Source organism: Eutrigla gurnardus (genome assembly GCF_963514095.1).
Source record: "Eutrigla gurnardus genome assembly, chromosome: 16".
In the NCBI taxonomy this organism is placed as follows: domain Eukaryota; kingdom Metazoa; phylum Chordata; class Actinopteri; order Perciformes; family Triglidae; genus Eutrigla; species Eutrigla gurnardus.
Window position 1 is genome coordinate 15,147,231 of NC_139927.1, and position 20,835 is coordinate 15,168,065.

The 20,835-nt window shown below is 41.4% G+C and overlaps 1 protein-coding gene across 2 annotated transcripts in view; it reads left to right on the top strand.

Annotated features, from left to right (window-relative positions):
• fam184ab (family with sequence similarity 184 member Ab) overlaps positions 1-20,835 on the top strand; it is a 116,256-nt gene that overhangs the window by 46,151 nt on the left and 49,270 nt on the right. For both annotated transcript variants that reach the window (XM_084031129.1, XM_084031130.1), the window contains exons 3-9: positions 446-604; positions 1,712-1,951; positions 2,072-2,155; positions 2,903-3,154; positions 6,745-6,880; positions 11,868-12,049; positions 16,651-16,836. In XM_084031129.1, the coding sequence (XP_083887255.1) occupies positions 446-604; positions 1,712-1,951; positions 2,072-2,155; positions 2,903-3,154; positions 6,745-6,880; positions 11,868-12,049; positions 16,651-16,836 (1,239 nt within the window). The remainder of the gene's footprint in view (positions 1-445; positions 605-1,711; positions 1,952-2,071; positions 2,156-2,902; positions 3,155-6,744; positions 6,881-11,867; positions 12,050-16,650; positions 16,837-20,835) is intronic.

The window sequence follows — 20,835 nt, forward strand, 5'->3', positions numbered from 1 at the left end:
AGAGCCCAGATCACATCCAAAACGAACTCATCAATATTTAACCAACTCGATATGAATTATTTAGGTCTATATGTCATCCCTCCTTATGGGAATGACTTGCTTCCCTGACAGCTTGAACAGCAGAACACATATACACGGACATTTACATACATAACGTTTCCACAAAGTCAACCTCTAATGATGCAAAAGATTCAGTTAGTAGCCAGTAGTGCTATTGACTTTATACTTTGAGTACATTTCAGAGCCTGCACGTTTTCACTTTTACTTTGGTGAAGAAGTTGAATCAGTACTTGTACTTCGACCACTACTTTTTGAACACAAGTATCTGTACTTCTACTTCACTATCCATGAAAAATCTGGCATGTGGATCTTACGACCGATCTATCCCAATCTTGGTGCCCAATTGCATGAAGTTTCCTCATAACTTCTGTTGTTAAATCGACAGTACAAGAGCAAGATCAGCGATGAGATGGACCTGAAGAGGCGGATCCAGTCTCTGGAGGAATCCATGGAGCTCCACGACAGGATGAAGAGACAGGCGCTGGCAGAGTTCGAGAGCTACCGTCAGAGGGTGGAGGACATGCAGCTTTGCACCGAGGCTCAGGTAGACCGAGGAGTAACTGTGTGTGTGTGTGTGTGTGTGCGTGTGCGTGTGCGTGATAACTTTCACTTATTTAGAGTGCCTTGTATCCGTGTCAAATTCAGATGACATTTAATACACTTTTTTTTGTGTGTGTGCGTCTCAGTTGGCCAGATCACAAATATGATTTCAATCCATCTTGGTCCTCCCAGGCACCTGAAGTTGTTTGGTAACTGCTAAATAAAAATCAGAAGAAGAAAAAAACATCAATTTTATTCCCTGAACCGATGAAGGAAGGAAAGGCGCCTCATTAGCATTTCTTTTTTGTGACATATCAAAAGTTAAAATTAGCTTGACGGTCGATTGGAAACAAGGCGGTTATCGTATATATCTGTCAGCCAGACCTTTTCTCTCTCTCTCTGTATGTCGGACAGTGAACACTGATAAAAATCGATCGGGCAGTCACCAGGATGACTAGAAAGATGGATGACATTCTATCGATTGACATACAGAAGAGTGGAGGTACAAGGGAAGGGATGGAAAACAACCCGAACCTGGATGTATGATTTTGATTGATGCTCAAAGAGTAAACGTGTAGCCACATTAAGGCTCATGCAAGTGTGTGTCATGACTGATTGATTGTATGGCTGTAACATCATTTATCAATAGTACAGTTTTATTATCGGATCAAGTTCTCTCAGTCTTTTGATTCCAAACCTGGTTGAGGTCTCCGTGTTGCATTTAAATGAACCACTTTTAAACTTTCAGGTACAAAAATGCACCGAGTAGTTGCTGATTGCGTAATTATCTGCCGCCTTCAAAAGTGAAATGCTCTTTTCAGAGCGTGCAGGCAAATAGAATGAAAGGCGTGAAACTGCATGTCTAAGTCTGGCTTCAGGGAACTGTGAATGAACCAACCTGTAACTATGTACATGTATATAATATCAATATGTACCCGGTTGATTGGAGCAACCTTATGTTCACAAAATGATCTGTTTTGTCGTGGGCCAGATCATCCCTACCTGGCTTGGAACTCTTTCAGAGGTTTGATCACAGCGTAATTTGCCTGCAGAACCACATATCTCGCCTCCCTCCGGCTCAGCAGCTTTTTGTTCCTCTCGTCTTTGGCAGCACACGCAGCGCGTGGTGTCCATGTCGAGGGAGGTGGAGGAGATGCGGCGGTCCTTTGAGGAGAAGCTGCGTACGTTCAGCCAGGCCCAGACCCAGTTTGAGCAGGAGAAGAAGGCTGCTCTGGAGGAGCTGAAGGGCCAGCACAGGCAGGAGGTCCAGGAGCTCCTCCGCAGCCACCAGAGTCAGAACGCAGACTACAGTAAAGACCAGGAGAAACTGGGGCAGCTCCATAAAGCCGAGGTAACAGACATGACCGAATAAAAGTTGGACAGCTGTGATTACTGTGTCAGTTAACCTGCTAAAACAACTCGTATTCTTTCTATCCATCCGTCCTCTTCATGCTGCGCTGATGTGTTACAGGTGGAGTCTCTGTCAGAGCGGGTGGAGGAGCTCAAACAGGACAAGAAGAGACTGGTGGAGGAGTATGAGGCCAAACTCAGCAAGGTGCAGGACCGTAGCATTGCTTGCACACTTTTGATGTTTTCTGGGCGGATTATAATAATTATGTTCTAAACTGGTGTATTTTATCAAGTAAATACATTCATACATAATGTAATAATATAAGTATGGTTATTAATTTCTGAGGTCACAAACCTCAGGCTTCACATTATGCTCCTGTTTTATGAATTTTAATCCCTCCTTTAGCTGTGAAATATATAAATAATATAGCACAGCAAACGATCCAAGATCCAAGATTTAAGGGCTAACTTTTATGCTGTGATGTAAAATGTCTCATCTGGAATATAATAAAGAAAAGCCTCAAAGCTGTTGCTAAAAAGCTGGCTGGGCTTAAGTTAGTGTGTATTAGAAAAGAAGCACAATTACATTTATTGGCACTATTGTTTTGACCTTGCTGAAAGTGAAGGCTATGATCTGTAGATTCGTGTACAATGGAAGGCACCACTGCATTTAAAAGCTATTAAATCCAATAAAATACCCTCCTCACTGACGGCGAACATTGTCAGCCAAGACATCTTGGCTTCAAGTCTCCCTCGTGTTAATTACTTTTGCATGAGATGAGAAATGATGAGAAAAAGCTTTGCTTACTAATTGCCTTCCAAACATTTGTAAAGAAATATTAGGGATAAGTAAAAGTAGGTAAAGAAGTAAAATGACAGTGTTCACGCTCGGGGCTTTCTGTTTTATACTCCCATTAATCTGCTTGGATTAAGTCTGTTTGTCCGTCCCCAGGCTCAGGCCTTTTACGAACGCGAGCTGGAGGCCATGAAGAGAACCCAGCAGCTGACTGCCGACAACCTGTTGGCATGGAAACGCACCGAGGCAGAGCTGCGGCGGGAGTTCCAGACTCAGGAGGCGGCGCTGCAGAAGACCCTCGGAAAGCTGAGGGTGGAGTTGGTCAGGGTGACGGAGGAGGCTCGGGAAAACCGGGAGAAGTCCCACAAGCTTCAGGCGTCGCTCAGCACGGCTGAGAGCAGCGTCAAGGTGAGTGTTGATTGTTGCAGCTCCAAGGATAACACTATGTGCTTCCAATTATTGATCATATATCACATATATCATTCATTTGTCAAGGATGTTTTCACATACACAGCCTTGGTGTTCAGTGCACACAATAATGGAAAAATAGCAAACAATAAACCAAAGTAATGCAGTCAGCAGCAAAAATGTAAAAAAATTAACCATAAAATGAAAAAAGATGCTTAAGCAGTATTATAATAATGCATTTGATTAAAAATATACTTCATTCAGCAATATCTTTTATGTATAAATCCTTAATAGGTCAGTAGGTCCAGGTGACACCCCCCCCCCCCCCTAGAAAATCATTAAAACGATTATTGTTCTAATTAAAAATATAATATATATATAGAAACACTAAAGTATTTGTTATATTCTGAAATTAGAACTCCTTAAACCAGAATGTCAATGTTACGAACGAAGCTTTGAACTATTCCACGCCTTTAATTTGTTACCATCGCCCCCCCCGACCGTTCCGGCAGGATTGTGTGCATTTTGTTTCCGGGCAAAAAATAGCAATGCTATGTTCATGTTTCTACTTTCTGAGTTCTGTTAGGCCTTTGGAAGTAGACTCATATGATATTATCTCCACCGCTGAAAATAAAGATGACATGTGCTCCAGGGGAATTGATTAAGTAGGTCTGTTTTGTTGTTGTGATGTGCTGTGAAGTTTGTGTGAAACTCTCAGCGAGGACAGTGAAGGGGTCCTCCTCTTTCCCAGCGTTACTGAGAACATGATCAAGGTCAACGATGGCTGGTGTGCCCGGGGTTAATCATTTCATTCCTTCTTCAGAGCAATTAACTGTAACCCAGATAAAGAAACAAACAGAGCAACAGAGCAGAGAGCTTGAAACCAACTTTACTTGACAGCTCGGCTGGATTCAAGATTCAAGGCAGGAAAACAGATATGAGAGGGTAGAAACAATTTGATCCTGTCTTTTTCAGCCTTTCATACAGTGCATAGCTGATATATGGTATTGTTACCAAGTAGATATCACAATAATCTCCTAATAACAGCCTCAGTCTATGAACATATCTGTTAATCCACCATCCCCCGCTGTGAGATAAAAGATTTTAATTTAACAGAACAAGCTCACAGCAGACGCTTAAATCTTTGTTTTGATCTCGACGTTACACATTTCCTCTTATTATTCCTCCTACCTCATTTAGTTTCCATAAGGTAGCGTTTTGCTAAAGCAGAGTGACATTTATAGACTCTCTTCAAGTAATTTTTTTTTTTCACTCTGGAAAATTAAACACGTTGAACCAATCAAAATGTTCCCTAGCCTCGGGAGGCGTAATTACTGTGCCGGTGTACTTCATGGGATGAAACGGTAGCATCAAATATCGACGTAACACCGTCAAAAGGACTGATGTAGTTGGATGCTACAGCTGCTCGCTTCTGTCATCCTCCTTTAGCTCAGGATTGAGTGGGCAAATCTCCAGAGAAAGGCAAGCAAATGATCGCTTGGTGTAACTGAGACAGACATAATTAATCGCGCGCCAAAAATTTACAAATCATCCCCCAAGTGAAATACTCCGCTGCAGCTCTGGTAAATTGCAGCTGTCACTGTCTTTGGACTAAATACTTCATTCTCAGGTGAAGTCTTCCTGGACTGGATGAGGGAGGTTTTTAGCACGATAAGACAATATATCATCTGAAGCACAGTTTTGAATGCCTTTTTGTATTTAAATGTGCATGCAGGATTCAGCCTCGTCCAATAAGGATGATTGACAGAAGTGAGGCTTTGTGTGAGAATATGCGTGTGATTTGTTTTACTGTGGATATAATATGATGAGGGCTGAATCAGAGGGGATGAATAAATGTCGGCAACAATGGGCTTCCTGTTTAAATTTGTTGAGTTTTGTCATTTGTAACAGTACTTGTGGGGCCCCCGCTGTGAGAATATGTTCCCTGTGCATTGCTGAAAATAGATCCCAACAAATACTTGTAATTTCTGTTTCAGTAATTTATGTAGTGAAAAGTAAAGTTCCCAGGTGTTTAAGGACATTGCTTCATTATATTAAACAGATGAAATGTAAGTATATGTTTGAGTTAAGGTTTAAATCCTTACAAATGGCCTAATAGTAACACCAACCTTTAACAGCTTTCTTCTATTTTTTTCACTTTATTGTATGACATGTTATGATGTGAAGCACTTTGAGACGGCCTTGTGTATGAAATGTGCTATACAAAAAATGTTGCCTTTCCCTGATAAAGTGAAGAGTGAACGAAATATACCCACCTTCCCTTAAAAGTTGTATTTTAAAACTAATATTGGTCCTCACATAACACACATCAACCCTGAACCCTAAAAACACAGAGAGAAGAACGGACATGTCCTCACCAAGATAATCATCAAGGTCAAGATCAAAGTGCAGCTGCCTGATCTGGGCTCATTACACACACACACACACACACACACACACACACACACACACACACACACACACACACGCCTCAGTGGTTATTATCACACTGAACTGTCTTTGTCTTTGCCGTAGCAGCAGTAATTAAGTTTGAGGCAGGCCGTTTGATGGGATTGAAAGATGTGAAATTGCCTCTTATGAGTTCCTACTAAATCACACAGCTACTGTGTGTGTGTGTGTGTGTGTGTGTGTGTGTGTGTGTGTGTGTGTGTGTGTGTCAGCCTGTCAATCCCATCTTGAAGTCTAGTTGTTATAAATTAAGCAGCAGTCAGCATTTCCAGTCTTGATCCTCAGTATTAGTAATACGCTACCATGCTTCATTTCATAGTCTGAAAACTCACTGTTGACATCAGATTATACATCCACGACTGATGCAATTATAACATGATTATTAAAAATGAATCAAGAGCATGTGAATGTTTCCTTCATCCCGGTAGCTTTATATATTATATATATTTGTTATACTTCATACCTTTTCTGTCATTTGGATTTATTTGTCCTTCAAAGTCTCTTTAACTGCTTCAGATATGGATGTATTGCGCTTTTTTGTTTTACAAAATCAAATCAAAATGTGTTTATGAGAGAAACAGAGAATATAAATAATATGAATATTTGACCTTGTAGCCTAGTTTTTAAACCCTCTGTAGTTATGTGAAACAGCAACATGTGTGTATATATATATATATATATATATATATATATATATATATATATATATATACATATATATATATATATATATTTATCTGATCAGGATAAACTGATAATATGCTGGTTTGACATTAGTCATTAAAACAATCAAAATAAATGTAATAAGAAAAAGAAGCACAGAAAAGTAACAAGCATTAACATTAATTCTTTATAGCAAGCTTGATGAAATATTTTTCTTAATGCCAACGCTTAATTCTTCCGTGTCAATACAACATTTCAACTACAAATGTTTCAATGCCAATGTTTTCTCATTCAGTTCAGCATTTGTTTTTTTCAATGCCAAGTTTAATTTCCATTGCCAAATCTAAAGCTCCATAATTGTATTGATTGACAGGTAGTCAGTTATGGCTTCCAAACTACGCGTTACCAGCGTTTCCTTGCTTGACTTTTTAATCTGCGTGGATATGATTCCTCTCCAGGATTTAACCAAGCAGCTGGACGAGGTGACCCAGAACTCAGAGATCGTGGAGATCCGTCAGAAGGAAGCCGAGTGTGAGCTGGAGGCAGCCAGAGACCGAGTTCAGCAGCAGGCAACGGAGATCCTGCTCAAAGCCAGTGAGACCCGCCTCCTCCCCCACACTGTACACACTTGTTTTCATAATGCTGCTGTACATTCTCACCCCCCGCTACTAGCAAGACCCGCCCTCCCGGGCCCCTTGTGCAAACGCATCAAACATATCCACTAACAGCACCTCTCATCTTGTCTGAGGCATCATGGCCTGGGACATTTTAATGGCGTGGTGCTGTATATATATATCCAAGCTAATGGTATTATCTGTCCCTCAGAGGCAGAAGAAACCCCTTCTCACATCAAGTATGCCCGATTTAAGGTGTGTGTTTGTGTGCACTCATGTTCGGGTAAATGCCTGCGTGTTAGAATCTGATAGAATATCCAGTGATGTCTTTCCATCAGCACACATTGCATACATATACAGTATCTGTCTGAAACGTGTAGCAGGAAGGCAGTGCAGCGTTACGCTCGGCCCATTAGCTCCCATGAAGTCGTCGCGCACAACGAGAACGCTTCATGGCTTTCCACTGGAGCTGTTTGCATGGGAGGGAGACGGATGACATCCAGGTGGTGGATGGAGTTGTGACAGTCACATTTATCGTCTAGTGCAGATCACGGCTCCTCATTTATTTAAACTGTAAAGGGATCAAAAGTATTTTGTGTTGGTGGAAAGGTAGATTCCGGTAAATAAAAACTTGACACTAGTCTTTGTAACATTTGTCCTCATTGCTGATGTCTGAAATCGTGACAACATCGCTTAAGGTTCAAGAACAGTCATAACTGTGGCTCCAAGTTGTATACTAATGTACTGTATACTCAGTCAGTATGCACTGCAGGCCGACGACTAAATGAAACATTTACTCACATCGCCGAAAATGTTGCAGCAAATTTCCAAACAGGCGTTAGTTGGAAAAACTGAGCACATGTTGGAAATCTAAATGGTTACTTTCTGGCCTAAAACGTAATAAAGCGAAATGTTAACAGCTTTTAGCTAAAAATCTCTGTCTCCCATTGCAATCTGAAGAAATGTCATGCATTGTCACAGGTCAAAGATGTTAATGATAAATTAATTGATCTAACCTGCACTTGTTTCAAACTTATTTTATGGTTTCTTGCCACATCAGATTTGAACAATAATTGATGTAAACAATGCCAAAAATGATGAAAAGAATAAATAACTGTAATTATACTTTAAAGCCTGTATATCTTAGCCTAGTATCTCTGAAAAGTTCAGTGATTCAAATCGTTTTGAAGTTTTAAATTGTTTCTGTTTAACGGAGAGGCAGCCAGTCAATCACAGCTTTGTTTGTTAAGAATGTTGACATCATCTTCCTACATGACCAGCTTACAGTGGAAAATAGTCACAAACATGGCGATGAGCAGGGTTGAGACCGATGCAGCTGTAAGTCCATTTACAGAAATAACAACCCTAAAACATCTTTGATTGGATAATGTAATATTACCATTCACTGCATGAAAAGTGGGATTTTCGTCAGTTAGCGGCCCTGTAAATTGACGTGGAAGTTCAGGTTTACGACTGCAAACGGCAATTTGCAGGAAACACCGAAAACTGACGTAAATTGCCGGGAATTGACGTGGGCCTTGCTTGGCAGTTGTCCCCCCATGACCCCCCTCCCCGTAATCCTAGGGGAGGCTTTAACATGTAAATGAAAATGCTGTGAGCTATACAAATGCAAATCAGGGTAGCAGGGGGAGTTTTCCCCCAGGTGACATTTTTCTGAAAGGTGTTAACTTCATTTCATCTTCATTCAAAGATATAACTTAATTTCATCTTCATTCAAAGATACACAAAACAATTTGCTTCAACAATTACTTTTAATCAGGCTTTGCCACAAAGGTAAAATGTACATTCATGCAAACAACATCACCGTCTCCTAGAGCTCAACCACTGTGCATAGTGGCATGACTACAGTGACCCTTTCTGTGCTTAAATGCACAGTGGATGTGTTAACCACACATCTCCCAGCAATGCGCTCAACAGGCAGAAATGATGCTGGGTATGACGTGTCTGTTCCCTGCAAGCTCCAAACTTCTATTGGCTTTCCATAAAAATGTCTGTCCGGATGGGGATGAAGCCAGGAAACTTGCGCAGTAACATGTTTAAATGCAGTACCTTTTGACACAACATTAACAACTATAAACTGCTTTATTATGGCTGGTCGTAGTTCTGCTAGAGGGTCAAGGATGGGTTCATAGATCATAGGCTTGTGTTCGAAATGCCATACTAACGTCCTACTCGTACTTAATTGTGACGTAAATTTGAGTACGTAGTGCGTTCACATACAATAGTATGTGAATTTGTGCACGCGAGAAATGCCCGGATGTATACTGCATTGGCAAGAATTTCTGAGTACAGCGGACCTTGCTAAATCTACTCAACTTCCCAAAATGCATTGCGGCTCGTCTGACTTCACAAGTTTTGGATAATGGCGGACGACTGCGGTGATTCTGGCGAGGAGCCCGACACAAACCGCGTACACATGTAAGTATACTGTAACATGACTTTTACGTTTCCAGCTGACTTTTAAATCGTATTGATAATGAATGTTACTTTATTGTTGTTGGCATTGTACGTTAACGTTACGAATCGAAGGTCCTTCCAGCCGGCTAGCCTACTGACGCTAATTTACCATTTAGGGGTTAGCGAGCGCAAGCGAAGCGGAAAATGTGCCGTTTTTACCGACGTTAACTAATAATATAGTGCTTATGTTAAACCGTGGTTATAATATATTTACTAACGGTGATTAATAACGCCGTGCACCGTTGTCCGTTAAAGGGACTGATGCAGACACCGGGCGCCTCATTCAGTGGGGGGAACGAGGCGGAGACGTTCACGTTCACCGGCAGCAGGGATGCTGCTCTGAGAGGCTTCACTTAAGAAAATGTGGTTTAAATGTTATAATTCTTATATCCAGGACTGCTGGAGACTCTCAGGATGTCCCAGGACTGCTGGAGACTCTCAGGATGATTGCGGTAAGAATATGTTCGGTGACTGCTAGCTAAGCTAAAATTAGCAAAGCAAGCCCAAGCTAAAAGTAGCTTAAAAGCTAATAGTCCAAGCTAAAAGTAGCATAGTAGCCTTGTAAAAGAACAAGAGAGAGGAACCAGTGTAACGTTAAGTTGCTTTGTTAAGTGTACGTTGTTGGTCTTTTACAGGAAGCAGTACGCCGTCTTCACAACTCGGAGACGAATTGTAGGCGCTACGAACCGGAGTAAGGGTACGATTTAAAGAATATGCTTTCATTCTGCTGTATACGGAAATAGATGCGTTAACAGTAGATACCGATCTTAACTGTTCATTTTGTTTTCACAGACGAACCTCGCCTCATAACGAAGCTGTGACCTCTTACTTGCTCGGAGCTTTGTCCGCAAGTCCGGATTTCTATGACGCTGAATTACGACGCCATTGTGTGTAAGTAACTTTTACTGTTTTCTTCTTCCTTGTTTTAATTTTACTGTGACTTAAGTTTTCTTATTCATACCACTCATTTAATTGTTTTCCAGCTGCCTGTAGGACATACTATGAAACGGTACGCAGGAGCTTCAGACACACACAGCCTGATCTCGCATCGCAGGCGGAAGCTGTGAAGACGTCAGCTCGGAGTCGTTCCAGGAGAAAGAGGGTAAGACTTATTAGATTTATTAGATCCGTTTTTGGTCAATGTGACCAAACCTACCTAAACCTATTTTCAGGTGCATTAATAGATGTGTTGTGTCCATGCGCAGTGCATCGCGCAGTACTGATTGTCTTTATTGATTGTTTTACAGCTGCTGGAAGCGAGACGGAGTGTGCTTGCTGGCGATGAGGCGGACCGTTGGAAGTGCGCCACCACAGACATGATGTCTGATGAGGAGGACGGCGTCGTTGGCGGGGTGTCTGGATGGATTGTGCGACCTCCATCCTCTCGTAGCCAGGAGCTCACCGAGCTCTGTGCGACTCTACAGTCGGGATTAGAGAAGACTCCCAAGTACAGGGCCACGCACCGCAGGCGGCTGTAAAACTGACCAAATTCGGACAGAATGTCGCCAGTTCATTTGTGTGTTGTGTTGTCAATAAAGCTCTTTCTTTGAATACTTCCTCCTGGCAATTTTTCCTTTCCTCAATAAATTCATTAATATTTATATTTATAAATATATAAATAAATAAAAATAAATGTGTATATATATGTATAAATATACATATATATATATATATAAATATATATATATATATGTGTGTGTATATATATATGTATATATATATATATAGTGATAGATCTGCTAACCAATCACTAGTGATTATTCTTGTTTAAAAGACCCAGTGTGACCAATAGTAACACATCTGCCAACGGGGGTGGGGTTTACATTTATAATGACTCATCAGGTTGACCAATAGTGACAGATCTACCAACGTGGGTTGGCTTTACATTTATAATGACCAGATCTGCCAACCAATCACGAGCGATTATACTTGTTTAAAACTAGTGGTTTCATCCAATCCTGAGTGAGGATATTCAAGCCATCTCTGGCCAGGCGGGGTTTCGCCGCTATTCATATGCTAATTAGAGCCTTCGCTGTGGTTCGTTTCCGACAATTTTCGGCACAGACGAACGCGGCGTTCGCAGCCTGTAAATTGTCGTTAACTCCCGAAAATTAGGGAGATTTTCGGGCGTTTACAGGGACGAAAATCCGACTTTTCATGCAGTGATTCCTGTGATGTTATCTGTCCCCGTTTGTACTTTTTACTTTGCTGCTTCCTTAGCAGGACTCCCTAGCAGAAGAGATATGCTATCTCAATGTTAAAATAAAATAAATAAAACCTGGTGCATCAGCTTCCAACTGGACTCAAAATGACAACATTAGGATAGTTTATCACTGCCTCTAAAGCACATACTTAAGCACAATGTCAAATGAATGAATGAGGTTATTTATTTATCGTGTGTGTTGGTTGAGTCAAAAGGAAACCCACAAGAATGACAATACGCAGATGACATGGCTCTACTCTTTGCATTCTGCTCCGTCCTGCCACAGGTCAGATAAGCAGCCTGCAGGCCACTCAGATGACCCAGGAAGCGGCGATCAGGGACCTGGACAACGAGCGGAACCGGCTCAAGGACAAAGTGCTGAGGATGGAAGAAGAAAGGGAGTCCCTGCAGAGCCAGAGCCAAGCCCTGGACGACAGACAGAAACAACAGCTCCAGTCCCTGGAGAAGGTGTGTGTGTGACATTTTGTATTCACTTCACACTTGAACACTGTTGCAAAAAGGCAATAACCCATCGAGATGCTGTGACTGAAGTCATTTTTTTATCCTTCAAATACAGGTACGAAAAACTGCTCATATTTTGGAGAATAGGTCCTTGCATACAATCAAGTCAATTTATCCCACAGAGAGAAGGCAAAGCAAGTGATTAGCATCTATTTTGGGATCATGGCGTTCAGAGATCACAAACTGTGTTGACATTGGTCTCCACACTTTTTTTGATCATGGTGTTTTCAGAATCGGAGGAGCATTGAGGATGACGTTTGTTATTTCAAGCAGGAAGCTTGTGTTCTCTGTCTTTCCATTTTGAGCTGAACTCCTCAGTAATCCCCAAAAGTCTTCCCTTTGGAGAGAAAAAGCCCCAAAAGTAAAAGACAATTAAATGGAACCATGAAGCAATTCGAGCTGCTGCTTCAATTCAATTTGGTATTTAGTTGTTTTTTTTCTTATTTATTGTAGGCCTAGTTTTGCAATACTGACATTTCTGTGACTTTACAGAGTAATAACCCTGTGTACTCTGGTCAGGTTGATGTGCTGTCTTTATAGATTTAAAAGGACTATTTTAATTTAATTATTGCTTTATAAGTCTATTATGGAGAACACCCAGTGTTTAGGCATGAGCCCATAGCTGAATAGAAAGTGTTTTTGTCTTTCTGTAGCCTTCTGAGCCCTCCAGTCATGCTGTTACAGAGTAGTTAACAACGTTTAAAAGCTTACGAGCAAAAATGGATCGCAATCATCAAACTGTTGAAAGGTCCAAACCTGTCGATCACCGCATTTATAAACTTTGAACACACACACACACGCACACACGCACACACACACACACACACACACACACACACACACACACACACACACACACACACACACACACACACACACACACACACACAAAACTGCAAGCTGCCCCTCTTTTGAAAGGTCAGATGATTTAAAGGAGTCATCACCAGGAAATCGCAATTTCTCTTGTTAAAACATGCATATCTGTGTTTGACCTCAGTTGAAACTTGCCTGAAAGGCTGGAGTTTGAAAGTGGCGCCGTTTTTTCGCTTCTGCTCTTTTTCCGAACAGGAATAGCACACAAGGGTGTGCATTCCTAAAGCACGAGATTTTGATTCTGCGCCTTCGGTGACGTCACCGTGGCGGCTACTTGCATAAGCCCACCCCTCTTTCACCACCCAACCCCGCCCCGTCCGCTACCTGAAATCGCCGAAGCGCCGCCATTATGTTTTGGAGTCTGCATGCAGGCAAGCCCCCCCGGCTCTGTCCTTCCTGCGGCGAATCAACGCGCGCCTCATTACATATTATACAATGCACATCCGGACCAGTCAAAACCTCGCGCGTAATCTCGCGTGATAAAATCGCGGTACGAAAAAGGGTCAGAACAAGCTCAATGTTTGATTAAAATTTTTTTTTTTTTTTCTAATAAGTTTTACGAATTGATCCAAAGCGATCCAAGGGGGGCTGGATACGTATAAAACCAGGTGATGACTCCTTTAAGGAACAGTGTAGTCAGCAGACCAACCACAGCCGGCGCTAAATGTCAAGTGTTGCCGCTTCATGTGTGTTTTGCCCTCCCCTTTATCTCTGACATTTGTGCAGTGTAATCCTCTGGGAGCTGGGGGAGTTCTCACTGCGCCAGGCCGCCGTGAATTTGAATTTCCTCCTCGGGGTAACGGGAGATCTCGTACCCCTTAAAAACGTCACCTTCACCTAAAACCTTCCCGTCGTCAAGGCGACATGCAACGTCCGATGTCTGATATTAGTGGTAGTTACTCGCAGTGAACTGGCTGCTGGTGTGAGCACCGATGCTGGAGGCTCTCCCACTTAACAGTCGTTCAAACAACTAATCTGGTAACGTGGGTTTTCTCAATGAAGTGTTTCCAACTTGTTGACATTAAGGAGTGATTTTTGGATTAATTGGTTTTGAAAATAAGCAACATTAGCAAGCTGGGAGGGAAAGAACCTTTCAGATAATGTTGGTGGTCTTACTTAATTATCAAATAGTTGTGGGAACAGTCATTACATTAATGGGGGGCTTTTCTTTGTCCTTCTTTCTTATTAGTGTTTTCTTTTTTCCTCATTTATGTTTGTTTTATCTTTGCCTTTTTTCTCCCCTTCTGTACAAAAAGGAGAAAATAATCTCCCAAGATCGTTTCATGCTTTAATGTTCATTTTATCCCCTCTGGGTTTTTTTTGGGCCATATAACAACAAAGCAGTTCCACTCAGTTAGACCAGCTTGATGGATGTTTCTTGGTAGATTTCCAAAACAGACCTCTGGTTGGGAACAATTATTGCACACCAATAGTGGTCCCTGGTGGGAAATGATTATTTGTTTTTTTCCATGTTGTTGCTACTGTCTGATATAATCAATAATCTGCTGGATGCTCACTGGGTTTAAAATATTTGCTAACGGCTGTGTAGTAAACACTCTTCTACAGCAAGCAGCTGTACATGTCGTCAATGAGTCCCAAGGATTTCAACTAACTGAATTTTTAACACACGTCACACCATGTCGGGGATTTCATCCAGAATGTGTGAATTTAGTCAGATGTCCCGAGCTGTTTGTCACATAATGCAAATATCGGATCCTTTCTTTACCGTGCTTTACTGTTCCCCTAAATCAGAGATCTCCAACAGGGGGTCTGGGGCCCCTAGGGGGTCCGAAGAGTTACTGCAGGGGGTCCTCTGGGAGCCGTTTGTCAACAATTATTTTTGTTGACAAACGGCTTAGCTTTGTACACATACATCATTACAAAGTACTTTTATAGATGGTACTATAAGCTGCACTACAATTTTATACGATATATAATATTTGAGTTTTGTGACCAGGCTCAAAATAATAGTGCTACACCCGTTATTATATTTCCGCATCATTTCGGTAAATGTAAGTACTATCCTGGACTCCACATAAACAGATGCCCAAAGTGAAACACCCTGGAGCGGAGCCAAACAACTAGAGCAGGACATCCCTCGCATCACGTCTGTTTATTCATCCTCCGTGTGCGATAAAGGGATTAATAGTGCAGCAGAAAGCTGAACAATCTGAACTGCCTCAGAGCAATGAGTAACAACTTTATGCATAAAGTATTGTCAGCAGAATGCCAGAAGTGTAAAGCACAACAAAGAAAAAAATATATATGAGCGACTGATTTTGAATCTGGTCTCATTCGTAGTCAGATGATCAGATTACACACTCTAACAGGACACTGTCACACGGTTTCTTGGCTTCCTTTAGCGGTTCTTTACTGTCCCCAATGTCAGCTCAAGTAATCAATATTATTGCTCCCATGTGGCTTCTTTGGTGCAGTTTTTTTTTCTCATTACATTTTTGTACAACCCATGCAATGAAGAAACAGCTGTTCTCCTGATTAAAAACCGAAGAAAAATAGATTACATTTTTTATTTTCCGTTTCTCAGGACCATCACTCTTTTTCTGTGACCTTCTCCTTGATTCATGCCGTAGAGTTGGTAGTCGGTAGCTGTTGCCACTCTTCAACCAACGCAAACCCATTGCTTAGGGGGTCACCCTGGACCGCTAGAAACTTTCTGTTGCTGCCATTACACAGGTTAGACCCAGTGCTGCTGCTGGCCAACAGCCCGCTGTGATGGGTGACCAACGGACAAGTGCACTGCATTCCCCCAGGAAGAGCACCGGGCTTCGAAGCCAAGTTTATATAGTGGCAGAACCCTGCAATGACTACTTCCAGGTCTATCAAGTGGGCCAAAAACATGTTCCCCCACTTAAATTTTATGTAAATTAGTGGTTTCTTATTAATTTAGATAAATCAACCTCCCAGTACGAACACCTAAATAGCAATTCATTAGGTCCTAAAAAGTTATTTCCTAAGCATTAGATAGATAGTTGGATGCAGAAGATCCCTGGATGATGCAGATCATTTTATACCAGACAGTCACACTTTTTTAATTTCATTGAGCAACTTTCATTGGAATGGACAAGGCACCACCTCCTATGCTGAGTTCTCGTTCTACACCCACGGTGCACTGAGGTTACCGCCACCTAGACAGAGGTGGCTGATCTGTTTGGAAACCCATTAACAGAAAAAAGAAAAACCCTGTGAAAACACAGAAGAGTGTAGACCTATGTGCCTGAACAGCCCTGGCCCAATTTAACCCCTCTATGCAGCCATCAAGAGCGTATTAAAGATAATATTTTAAAGTTTACACTGTTCTCACCTGAAAACATCATGGAAGTAGCTTTAGTCAGCTAGCTATTGGTCATTTCAGGCAACAAAATGGACAGTTGGCAGTGGGAAATCAAAGATCCATCGTTTGAAAAATAAAAAAAAGGATGGTGTAGCAACGGTAACTAAGGGCTTAGAGAAAGGTGAACCTAGGAACACATCTGACTGGTTGGGGTTTGTTGCTGAATGACTGTTGGCCCACATGGAGTGCCGTACAATATGATGGGTTCCCAGCCTGTTGGGTTGACGAATAATAAAATATCATAACACCCACCTCTAAACACTTAAAAAAATGTTATGTTTTCAACATTTGCATGCCTATTAATTTTCTGTTTTTCCGTCAGACCCTGCATGAGGAGAAGTTGTCCCACGAGAAGGAGATGAACAACATGCAAGCTCGATCCGAAGAAGACGCCAGCCAGATGAAGGAGGGCCAGACTCGAGCTCTGGAGGAAGTGGCCAAGAAGCACAGAGTGACCCTGGAGAACGCCCTCAACAACGCTGAGAAGGAGAAGAACCGCATGCTGGCTGTGAGTACACATGTATACACAGACTCCAAGGTTCCACTGATAAAAACGGCTGATGTTTGCCCTTGGTGGGTAACCCTGTATCTGTGCCGTCCATCTCTAATGTGATGATGCTGCGTGTTCCTGCTTCCATGAAAACTAAAGAACCCATGGAAGAATACCAGATGATAATTATGTTTGACGGAGGCACATCAGATGGCGAACTCGCCTGGCACAATGAACGGAAAGATTTATTTTCAGAATAAATATGGAAGCAGCGTTTGTTGCTCAAAGCCAGAGAAAAACGAACAGCTGTATGTGTTGAATTGATCTTGCATCATCAAGCTCGGGGCTCATCTCGAGCCATAATGCATGTGATAGAAATATTACTCTCTTTATGGATTACTGTCGGTAATCTACCCTACTGCTTTCTTCAGATTGTTGTCGTCACTCGTTACTTTACGGCTTTGAAGTCACGCATCAATGTCGTGAGAAGAAGAGAGAAAATAAAGGAACGATGGCGTCTGGCTGTAGCAGGGCTATAAGCCACTTCAGGTGCTGTGTGTTTGTGTGTTTGTGTGTTTTCAGGGATTGCCTTAAGAGGGAAACCTGAGAGGAGGAGCTGGGAAAGTTTTCTTGTGGATTGCTTTCTCCAAAGTTGCCTAACTTTGACATATCTTTCATAGTTGTTACTGCGGAAAATGGTAGCAATGAGTTGCATATTTATGCGTCCAGCAACAATTGGCAACATTAGCAGTATGTTGGATTGGTGTTTCTGGACACTTGGCAAATATACAGCCAGTATTTTACTCCTTCTTTCAGCTCTACTTTTGGTTTCTATTAAACTGACTCGACCATGTCCACCAGGTAGTCTTGCTGTCTGCTGCTTGGTGCTGACCAGGTTGTGTGCTGTGTATTTAGTCATTGTTAATATGTACAGCTTAACGTCATGGATTTGAATGTGTTTGTTTTATTACTGGACAAGTACAAACACCTTTTTATAATTGCACAATTTCCTCACTCGCTGTTGCCCGAATAAAAAATAGAATGGCGTTGATATTTAGCAATGACTCAGTCAAAATACAAGCTGTCTCTCTGTGTTTTGGATTTGTCGCCTGCCAAAGGATTTGGACCTGTCACGCCACTTCAGTCTGTTGTTGATGTTACAGTATTTTTAATGGATGAGTGGTGATTATGGATGACAGACGTTTTGTTTGAGCGACACCACACCACAGACCATAGTCCTACTGTTTGTGTGTATGGAGGTAATATTGTCTAGGCCATATGGGAATCTCATGTGACGACGGTAATCATCAAAATATGCTTAAAACTCTTAAAATAGCACATAAACTTTACATTTTGTTAAGATAGGCATTTAATTGTGTCAGCAGTAAAACGCATCTTTTTTAGTGAAAAATAATCTTAAATGAGATGATCAGAATTAATAAGGCGTCTTGTTTAAATATAAATAAATAAAACAAATTTGTTTTTGAACCTGCATTTTTTAAACCGGGCTCTATTTTTCACTTCTCTACAATGATTACAAGCTAGACAGCCTTATAAAGCCACTCCTGATAACAGAAATTCACCACAATGAAGTTATTGTGAGTGTTTTTTATTCCGATCCACAATAAAATCGTATATTGTCCCATTTTCTGCTCTCCTTTAAACACCATTCAATAGAAAACTTTCTCTGGGACCACAGAGAGCCTCGGAAAGAGAGACCTAACCGTGTTTGTAATGGGAGGTCATGAAATGCAGTACAGTTATATTGATCACTGTTATATCGATCACTGTCATCTGGAACACGACTGAGCTCACATTACCTGGGCTGTTGAAAGGTGAGGAACCTGCTGGAGCTTCTAAAGTGATCCCCAAAAAAAGGCAAAAATAAATAAATTGTGAACGAAAACAAAGTTTGGAGCCGTGGCGGCTGATGGGAGAAGGATACGATGACTCACACAGGTGATAAAAGGTGCTATTTTGGGGCTAAACGCTAAAACTGCTACTCCTCTTCACACTCGTAGGCAGACAGCTGCTTGAGTACGCTATTGTGAGGGAAGCAGTTAAGTACTAATTAGATTAACACACTGCCTACACATGTGAGGAGCTGTGGGAATGCACAGTCGGAGCTTAGGAAATCTGCACAGAAATTGAACCCATAGTTCTAGATCTATGTCCTGGAGGCAAAATGACTATGACTGTTTATGCTGAGCTGTGGGGGATTGTGACAATTAAATGGGTGCAGGACCCTTAGATTTAAATTCATAGCTCTGCTTGTAGGCTAATGACACTCGCTACACGTAAAACTGCAGGTATAAATAATGAGGAGAGTCATCGACATAAGACAAAATGATGACGGTGAAAGAGATGAATGTGAGCTTTGGCTGAGGGACGTGACTTCGGCAGCCAAGTGGCACAACGTGTATGCATGTGTGTGTGTTTTTATAAAAGTTGAAGCATAAATATTTCACTGCTACTTACTTAGCGCGGTGTGTGGCGACCCTAACGGGGCTTAAGCTCATACATACACAGTACACACCCGCTTCTTAGATGGCGCTTTTAACGCTGCTCGTCTACTGCATATTCTATGGTATGTATTTTTACTCTTTGGGAAGGAGGGTTTGTGTTTTATTCCTTCTTCTGCAGCTGAAGTCACGTCAAAACAGCTTTATGTGCTATTATGATTTTCTTTTTCTTGAAGGTACTTCAGAGAAAACAGCTGATTCATGTTATTATTATACCTGTGATCTCGAACATTTCGACCTTGTTTATTTTTAAAGGTGCTCAATTCAGCATTCAGAGCTTTAATATAGCCGCAAGCAACTGCCAATTTAATAAATATAGCGTAGTAATGTGTACCCGAGCAGAGAATGGAGCCGCTCTCCCTCTGTGTGTGTTGTGATCGGAGCTTCACTGTGCTTTGTTGACATAGCCCGGCTGCATGTGCTTGTAAGTGTGACTTTGTGAATGTGAGCATTGGAAATGTCATGTCACATGACCTAAATAATTGCAGTTCATGATACCTCAAAATTAGCTAAAAACCCATAAAATGGCACCAAAAAAAAAATGCTGGTATCAGGTAACATTTTCTTTAGAAACAAATATTTTTTATTGCATCACACGATTGTTTTTTTGGGATACTCACTAAACATATTGTAGTTTATTTATGAAGCACGTTTCAAGAACAGAACACTAAGTGCTTCTAACTTTAACCTAAAGGGAACAGAGACATTAAAGAACAGTAAAACACCATGAAACATTAATAAATAAAAAGGGAGAGAATTTAAGAGCCACAACCTCAACAACATAATCTCTCTACAGCTATGAATACAAGATAATATGGCTAGTGAAGAGTTCATCTTCTGTAAAAGCACAGATTAATTTAATGTCCATGAGAAATGTCCATCCTGATGTATAGGTCGGTAAGCCATAAATGTTTTCTTATTAGATACTCTGTAATCCTCATTTTCAATACATTTTTATCCACTGGCTCCTTTTATTTCAGAAGAGCAGGAACACTTCGTGCTATCATCAGTAAAACCCAATTTCTCAACCACATATGAATATTGTCACCGGCTCAGCAGACTCTTGTTAATGAGGAGAAATGTTATACAATCTTTATTATGGTATATGAGAGTTTTGGGGTTTTGGTTGGAGAAGTTGGAGAAAACAGAGTTAGTGTCACGAGTGTTTTACAACCATTGAAAATACTTTATTTGACTTCAGGGTTTGGATCTACAGCTTCTTAAATATTTAAACTTGTCTTAAAATTGGATTTTTAACTGTCCAGACAAGAGTCAGGTTCATATGGTGTCAGCCTGAATGTTGTGTCCCGATCACTGCTCTGCTCTCCCACTTAACTCTACAAAACAACCCGCACCGCTCCGACTGCAGCTCCTCACAAATCATGCACTAGTTCCCTCTCCTGCCTGGAGTTCAAATTACCAAACACCCAATTTCCTCCATCACGACGGCTTTTGTATCTGATGTGAGACAGTGAAATTGGCCCCGAGGATTACA